The following is an 8,820-nucleotide window of genomic DNA, read 5'->3' as shown; positions in this document are numbered from 1 at the left end:
TCTTCCACTTAAAATCGGCTTTTGTAACATATGCTTAATAACATCGGCTTGGTAAGTAACTATGCATGTACTAGATAACAAATAGTGCCTCAACTTGGTACAAGCACAGTATAGTGATAAGCACAACTTTTCAATAAATGTATACCTTGTTTCCGCATCAATAAGTCGTCGGCTTAGATAAGCAATGATGTACTCCTTCCCTTCGGTTTCTTGAGTCAAACAGCACCAATAATTTAATCTTCAGCAGCCACATAAAGCCTAAAAGGAACCCCTCTCCTAGGCGCCTTAAGTACTGGTGGTGAAGACAAATAATTCTTAATTTTCTCAAATGACTTTTGCTGTTTTGCCCCCCAAATAAATTCGGCTTCATCTTTTAACCGAAGAATAGGAGTAAAAGAATCAATCTTCCCAAACAAGTTAAATATAAATCTCCTCAAGTAATTCACCTTGCCCAGAAATTTCTGCAAATCTTTCTTACAAGTTGGAGCCTCAACACGCTTCATGGCTTCAACTCACTTTGGATTAATCTCTATGCCTTTCTTATGAATAATAAAGCCCAAGAACTTTCCAGCCGATACTCCAAAAGCATATTTAAATGGATTCATCTTCAAACCATACCGTCGCATCCTTGCACCTCGGAGACGAAGAAAGCTGTTGCTAGCGTCTTGCTCCCCACAGTCAACTCCATGGAAGCCACCCCCTTAGCACCAATAGGGTCGCCTCCACCCACGCCGTTGACCTTCATTTTTTGTCTTGATCAGCTCTTCATCCGTCCCCCCAAGCTTCTTGTACAACAAATATGGCATTAAATTTACAATTGCCCCTCCATCAACAAGCATACGAGAAATCTGCCTTCCATTGATATGTCCCCTCATATAGAGGTCCTTCAAGTGATTGTCCGATTCTTTGGGCTTCTGGAATACGACCTCACATGGCTCGAAATCCAGATGAGCCGCCGCCTCCTCCTCCAAAACGGTGTAGTACTCTTCGGAGAAACGCACAACATTTATCTCCATGTTGCTGTGCTCTAGAGAAGCCCCATAGTCCACCAGTTCCTCATCATCCAAAGCTGCAGGAACTGCTGGAACTTCATCATGTGAAGCTGAAGTAGCTACTTCGGCCTTCTGCTCGACAACAGACTCGACCGGTCTGACCGGTTGTGCCTGGCGGTCAGACCAGTCCTCTGCACCGGTCAGACCGGTCACCTGGAGCGGTTCAATCGGTCCTGTTGGCTGCTCAGCGGACTTAACCCGCCACTCTATACCTTGAGGAACCATTGGCCGGTATTTGTTGAAGTGTTCATCCCTGAGCTTCTCGGCCTCCTGGTCCTTCTGCTCTTGGTGCCTTAAGCGCTGCAATCTCCTTTTTTGAGAGTGGCTTAAACCCGGTGGGCACCACCTAGATTGATGGTACTTGCTCGCTGAGCTGCTGCTGGCCTCATGATCATTAGCAAACACTTGTTTCTGAGAATCAGATTTAGCATATTTGCCAAACACCATCGGCATCTTTCCAACATCTTTGATGACCACATTCACATCGCAGACTTTCACAACCTCGTCGGCAGTGGTCTTCCCAGAATCAACTTGCTTGGGCTGAACCTCGTCCTCTTTTTCTTAATGCGATACTCCTGTTTCAGAGGATGGGATTGAACCGGTCTCTGCTGAGACCGGTCTGACCGATCGGGCTGGACCGGACTGGCCGGTGCAGCATTCTGCTGCTGACCAGATAGGCGCGGGCCCAATCGATCATGTACCGGTGTTATGAAACCTTCCCCATGATAATGTGGTGCATATGGCCTGGGGAAGCATTGCATCCATACTCCTTCGTGTTCCCACACCGGATTTGTAGCATTTGATGCCGGAGGCATCCACGGCATAGTAGCATAAGCCTTTTGGGGAGGGAACACGGTAATAACATCACCTCTGCGCTTATTAGGTCCTTCCCTTATTGGGGAACCAGCTCAACGCGGGGGTGACCAAGATCTCTTTTTTAGTGGCCGATCTTGTCGAACGGCATTTGTGTACTTATTCAGAAGCTGGCCAAAAGTTGATTTCTGAGTAGCAAACCTTCCCTGAGCTTTTGGCACATTTTGCTTCCAAGTACCCACTTCCGGGCACTTGGGTTTGAAGGTCCTTGATCGGCCCTGGGGCGGACCGGTCTGACCAGTCGGTGAAACCGGTCTGACCGGTCGATCCTGGACAGCAGGGTGACTGGAAGAAGAAGCACCCTCTTGCCCCCGGGCACATGAGCTTTGACCGTAATTTTTATTAACTCCTTTCCATCAAGAGCCTTTTCCAGAACCACTTCTCTGGCTAGAATTTTGTCATTGGCATGCTTCGGCCTTATTTCACCAATTACCACATTCTTGTCTTTTGCCCCTTCGGCTTGTTCCGGCCGAATCAGCACCTTTGCATTGTTCAGATCAATGGTATGTGTGTTGGTGTGAACAGGGAATGGTGTCTTATCAATCTTCATCTTAGGAAAAATCAATCGTCCTTCATTCATGGCCGATTAAACCTGGCGACGGAATACATTGCAATCATTAGTCACATGAGAATGAGAGTTATGAAATTTACAATATGCTCGTCGCTTTAACTCCTCAAGCGGTGGTATACATGAGTAATCTTAATATGTCCTAAATGTAATAGTTCATCAAATATACGATCGCATTTAGAAATATCAAATGTAAATTTTATCTCTTCTTTCCGATTCTTTTGAACCGGCTTAAGTGATGCACATGAAGGGGCCGCCGATGGCCAAACAAACTCAGCAGTGTAAACTTCTTTATCCTCATCGCTCGATGAATCAGAATCATACTCAACAACATGGGTATGTGAACGATGAGGTTTATAAGCATCATTAGAATTTTTAAACTTAGTCTCTTGGCTCATAGCTCAAAGTTGCAAACCATTGATAGAATAATACACAAGACCTTCGAGCCTCTCTCTAAGATGTGAACGCAAACCACCAAGAGCAATATTAGCTAAATCTTTTTCAAGAATAGTCAAATAGAAGCATCGGTTTTTAATATCTTCAAATCTTTTGAAATAGTCCGAGACTGATTCATCTCAACCTTGCCTAACCGATGTCAAATCTGTTATTTTTGCCTCATTATCCCCATTATAAAAGTGATCATGGAATTTTTGCTCTAATTTGTTCCAAGATTGGACCGAATTTGGGGGTAAAGATGCAAACCAAGAAAATATTGTTCTAGTTAAAGATAATGAAAACAAACGTACTCGTAAAGAATTACTGGAACTAGCCTCACCAAGCTAAGCCATAAACTGACTTATGTGTTCCCAAGTTGACCGATTATCATCCCCACTAAACTTAATAAAATCAGGGACCCTCCACCGCGAAGGATAAGGGACTAAATCAAAAGCATCGAGATACGGTCGCTGATACAAGCGGCTTTTACTAGGAGCTAAACCTAGTTGACTCAGCTCGCTTCTAAAAAGTTGGCTCAGATCCTCTTTTATTTTAATTAGACCGGGCTTGTAATTTTCAGCGTTTGATGTTTGGGCACCAGATGTTAGACGATTTACTGTCGGAGCAGTATCACTCATTGTCTGTACGGCATTATGGGGATTATTTCTAGTTAAATCATCCCAAACATCTTGTGGTATAGCGGGTGGAAAAGGTGGCTCACCATATGACCTGGTGGTGTATGGCGGCACAAAACCCTCCAATTCATTGGTTCGGCTAGGGGCAGCCGGACTTGGAATTGGCGCAAGTGCGGGAGTGGACGCCGAGGCCAGCACCATGGCACCTGTCTGACTAGTCGGAGGGGCCGGTCTGACCGCACCTGCCGCCGAGGCAGCGGTCTGAATGGTCGATGCGACCGGTCTGACCGGTTCGGCCATGGTTGGCCGAATGGTGCCTGGAGGTAGTGACTGCCCAGCGAAATAATTCGGTGGCATACCATACTGTACATTAGCATTAGAAGCAGGTGCTACCAAACTTTGAGCAAGATCCTTAGTGGAATAAGAAGTATCTACGGATTTGCCCTTTTCTATCTTTTCATGCATCTCAAATAAGAGATTTTGCGTTAGAGTTTGTGACTTCTCAAATTTGTCCATGAATCCCCTTAAGAAGTGAACAAGAGGATCTTTAGGAGGACTTACTTCAACAGTAGGAGAAGTTGACGTTTCAGTGGAAGGAGCAGACAGGGTAGAAGACAGGATCGACGTCATGACGAATTGCTCCTTCTCAATCACACCTTGCCGAGTCTTCCCGTAGCATGCTAGCATCTTTGCCTTGATCTCCTCGTTCTGCCGCTTCAGGTCGGCCTTGAACTTCAGGCGCTGCTCCTCAGGTAGATCTTCATAGTTGATATTGATGGTGTTGGATGGATCTACTTTGGACAGATCTGCTTTCTCACCGGCCATAGGAACCGATGTAGATCTTTCCTTCCCCAGCGGAGTCGCCAAAAAGTATGTTGATGCTTTTCTGGTCAACACACTAGTGCGCTAGAACGCGCGGATCATAAACGATTGTCACCAGCAGGCTTCAGATAGGACCAGTCAGACCGGTTCCTCCAACCGGTCAGACCGGTTGCATGCAGAAACACACGAAGACCTAGAACCTCAAGCTCGGGAGGGATCCCATCAGAGCTTGAAGAACTAGGGTTGTCTTGAAATCGGCAGGCCACTCAAGACGCCCTTGAACGCCGTAAAGACGAGTAAAAAACAGCAAAGGGGTTGAAAAAGCTATGGTTTGAGAGATTGAGTAAAGAGAGTAATTTTTGATTCAATTGTGGTTAGAAACCCTCAATCGGCCGCAGCCTTTATATTTATAGGCCGGGAAGGACGTACCCCCTTCCAAACCGGGTTACAAAAAGACTCTAAACACAAAACCCTAACCCTACTCGGATTACAGGCCCAGACCGGTCGGCCTCGGTTATTGCCAATTTTGGCCTCCAACAGAAGGTAATCGGGTTGATTGGCGGAGCAAGCGGCCCTGATTGATTGGCCTTGGCGCCGTCCAAACCTTGGATCGCATGAATGCCATCTCCGCCGCCACTACCGGAAACCCAAACATTGCCGAGTGCTAAAGGGTTTGCCGAGTGCATCTTTTCGGGCACTCGGCAAACAATCTATTTGCCAAGTGCCAACGAGAAAATACTTGGCAAAAAAAGGCACTCGGCAAACAAGGTTGTTTGCCGAGTGCCTAGAGGTTGGCACTCGGCAAAGAGGTGTTTGCCGAGTGCCAAGGGGTGGGCACTCGGCAAACATCCCATTTTTGAATTTTCTAAAAAATTAAAAATAGCAAACAAAGTCTAAAAATTATGAGATTCGGCAAGTTATCATAATATCATATGTGTAGGTTGTGAGAAAAAGTTGAGGAGGTTTCGCACACCTTTGTCACGTACGTGCTTACAAACCGATACATCTCCGAAGAAAAATCATAGAGTTGAGAATGATCCGATAAGAATTGGAGTCAAATTGATGGTCGAATTGTTGTTTGAGTTCAAAACTTTTTGTATAGGCAATAGACAACATAGATTGCTTAACGTGAAATTTTGGTAATTTTTCAAGTCCATTTGGTATTTTTAAATTTTTTTTGCTTAATTTTTTGCCGAGTGTATTTTATTGGCACTCGGCAAAAAGAGGCTTTGCCGAGTGCCATAAAAATACACTCGGCAAAGCGTCTCGGATGAATTTTGAATTAGAATTTTTTGAGTATTTCAAATGACCTCGGATGAAGAAACTCACAACAGAAAAGTTGTAGATCTCGAAAAGTTAAGAAACTTTGTAGTTCACAACTTTTTTATTTGAATGCATTTAGGATTTCAAATATGTGTTTGAATTTCTAAAATTTGAAATTCAAATTTTGCAAACGACCTCGGATCAAAAAACTTACAACATCAAAGTTGTAGATCTCGAAAAGTTATGGAACTTTATAGTTCAAAAGTTTTTTATTTGAATACGTTTAGGGCCTCAAACAAGCAATTTAATCTCGAATTAGTATAATATGTGGAGAATCAAAACAGAATCTAGACATATGTAATACAGGGTTGGAGTGGTAGAGGAGGCAACACGCGAAGCAAGAGGTCACGGGTTCGAATCAAGGCAGCCGCGTAGCACGCGATTTAACGCGAAATAATAGCGAGACTTGTGACTTGTGACATTGGATGATTGGTGTGATTACCGGGTGAAAATAAAATGTTTTGCTATTTTTAAACGCTGTTTTTCTAATATGGTTTCGAAAAATTTGCCGAGTGCTTTTTGACACTCGGCAAAGACTTTGCCGAGTGCCCGAAAAAAGACACTCGGCAAAGGCGCCTTTGCCGTCACTTTTTTTACCGAGTGCGGTTTGCCGAGTGCCACACTCGGCAAACCCTTTGCCGAGTGCAAAAGGGCTTTTGCCGAGTGTATTCAACACTCGGCAAAAGGCCAGTCCGGTAGTGCGCATGCAGCGGATCCCCTGGACGCCGGTGAGTCCAAGAGGGCACTGCATTATCCTTCCTCCTGGAGACCTCCGCCGCCTCCGCACGACGGCACGAGTGTACTGGCGTTGTGTGCACATGCAAGGCATATTTGATCTGCGATGGTTCTCCATGGGCGAAGACAAAATCAAATGAAAACAACATGGGGGACAAAGTGCAATAAAAAAATTATTCAGCATAACTTTGAATGCTTATTTCTATAAAAATATTTGCTTGAAAAGTGATATATTTATATTTTTATAAAAGTGTTTTTTAAGACAAATATATTCATATGGATTTTATTTTTTCAAACTCAATAATTTAAAAGTTATTCATGATTTATATTTCTAATGTATGGCCCAAATCTTTTCCAGAACGACATTCTTTTCCTACAAAGAGGGAGTACTAATCAAAGTTATTACCAAAGATACCAATTGGCCACCGGAGGAAACATGGAGTCACAAATACTAGGTTAATGGCACCGACTCTTATTAGCTATAAGCCCATAATACTAGAATACAAGATACTACAACAACACACAATCATCAACGTTGACAGACTCACAGACATATGCCTGAGAGTGAGTAAACAGTTCGATCAACCTATACACTCATGGACGTCCATGTATAGATCTACTTGACATGGAGCTGCCGAACACCATGATATATCATATTCAGTGCCAAAAAAGCGTCATTGAGAGGTGTCTTGGGCTACCCACCAACACGAGTGCGCAAATAGGATGCGCCCCTTCCACCCTTGTAGAAGCCAATGGCCATCCTCACATATCAAAAAGTTCTTGTGGTGGTGCTTCTGGACTGCATCTTTTACGACCTCTACAATTCTTGATTTCAATGGCAGCAGCCTCAGCCCTGCCCGTTGGTTTCTCACCTGCCATTGCCTATACTTTTCAGGGCGTTGCGCCAAGTCTAGTCCCTCACAGGCGATGATGTTAAGTGCAGGACGACCAAGCACGAACTGCTCCAGCACCACTCGAGATTTGCTCTCCCTTGGCATGGTTGCATCCAGTATGTCAAATAGTGCCGTGTAGTAGGACATCACCTCTCGAAACCGTGCCACGAATGAGGAACCACATGAACAATTCAAAATGCTCTGGATGAACACGTCGGGCCTCATCTTCTTGATGTTACTGAGGAAGGTATCCCTAGGGCTTTGTCTGTCAAAGAATACACTCTCGTCCATCAAGGTGCTAAAACTGAAGAGGTCATTCACGACAAGCACCTCATCTGTGTTGGTGTTCAAGTCTTCGATGCGAACATCCTCCCAAAGCAGGCTACCTGCACCCACTAGCCGTGCCTCTAGCCCCTTGGTGAAACACAGAGCTACCCGTTGTGTGGCATCCCCTGTTGCCGATGCATGTTGCTTGATTTCCATTAGCAACTCCCGTGCCCTCATGTGGTTGTTTGTTGCCACGGCCTGCGCACAAGATATTAGCAATGTGCGTATGTCCACCATATTGTTCTTCGCCGCCTTGTTATATTTCTTCCTGTTTCCCTTATCCACCTTGGTGTCCATGGAGACATGCAGCTTCCCCATGCCCTTGATGCATGTATCATAGGCATGCAACATCATTTCATCAAGCATCTCATTGGCACAATTCTCCTCTGGATCCTTGATCATCTTTGCAGCTTTGCCGGTCCTTATTTCTTCCTCCGTATGGTTATCCCTATTATACCTCTTCTTATCCCCACTATGATTGCTGCTTTTCTGGACCATCTGATTCACCTGCACACCCCCTCTAAACTGCTTGTTGTCTTTGGGCAAGAGCATGTTTGCCTCTTCCATGCCTTTTAGGAACGCCCGAATTGCGTCGGTACCCTTGGATAAGGCTGAGTTGAGGTTGAGTGTGCTATCATCATCCCTGCCATCTTGCAATAAATCTTTGGCACTGTCTGTGTTACTGGTGTTAGCACCATAGGAAGAGGAGGAGATAATTTGAGCAAAGGGTTGCTGCACCTGGAGTAGAGCAGGGTGATCATTGAGCTCATTATCATCAATGTCATCCTCCAAGAGCATGTGAGAGATGTAAGGGAGCATCATGTCATTAGGGACGACATGCTGTTGACAGCCCTCACTCATGCCACTGGACTTCTCGAGAAGGGGTGGTTGTGACTGCTCCATAAGACCCTTGACGAAGAATTCCTCTGGTGTGGTGGCCATGATGATCAGTGGTAATTAACAGGAGGCGCTGTATCTTTTGGTTAAATATATCATAATGAGAAGAATAGACAAACTCTTGGTTAATGATTCCAGCATATTATGATCCAGGAGTGCAAAAGACAATGGCAAGCTGCAACTCCAATGCCGCTTGAATGTGGAGACCATGTCTAGCTATATTTCCAATGTTGCTTGGTCAAATGTCGTGAAAGGTAGCT

General features: G+C 44.8%; 1 protein-coding gene across 1 annotated transcript; it reads right to left on the bottom strand.

Moving 5' to 3' along the window:
* Window positions 1-7,117: 7,117 nt before the first annotated feature.
* On the bottom strand, window positions 7,118-8,605 carry LOC120667505 (scarecrow-like protein 34). Its single transcript, XM_039947569.1, has one exon. It carries the CDS (start codon window positions 8,603-8,605, stop codon window positions 7,118-7,120), a length of 1,488 nt encoding a protein of 495 aa, XP_039803503.1.
* Between the last annotated feature and the right edge of the window lie 215 nt (window positions 8,606-8,820).

Source organism: Panicum virgatum, chromosome 3N (assembly GCF_016808335.1).
Source record: "Panicum virgatum strain AP13 chromosome 3N, P.virgatum_v5, whole genome shotgun sequence".
Lineage (NCBI taxonomy): Eukaryota > Viridiplantae > Streptophyta > Magnoliopsida > Poales > Poaceae > Panicum > Panicum virgatum.
The sequence above is the reverse complement of the archived record's forward strand: the minus strand, read 5'-3'. Positions and strand labels throughout refer to the sequence as shown.

Coding starts and splice junctions, on each gene's coding strand:
- LOC120667505 (XM_039947569.1), bottom strand. CDS start 8,605: ATGGCCACCACACCAGAGGAATTCTTCGTCAAGGGTCTTATGGAGCAG.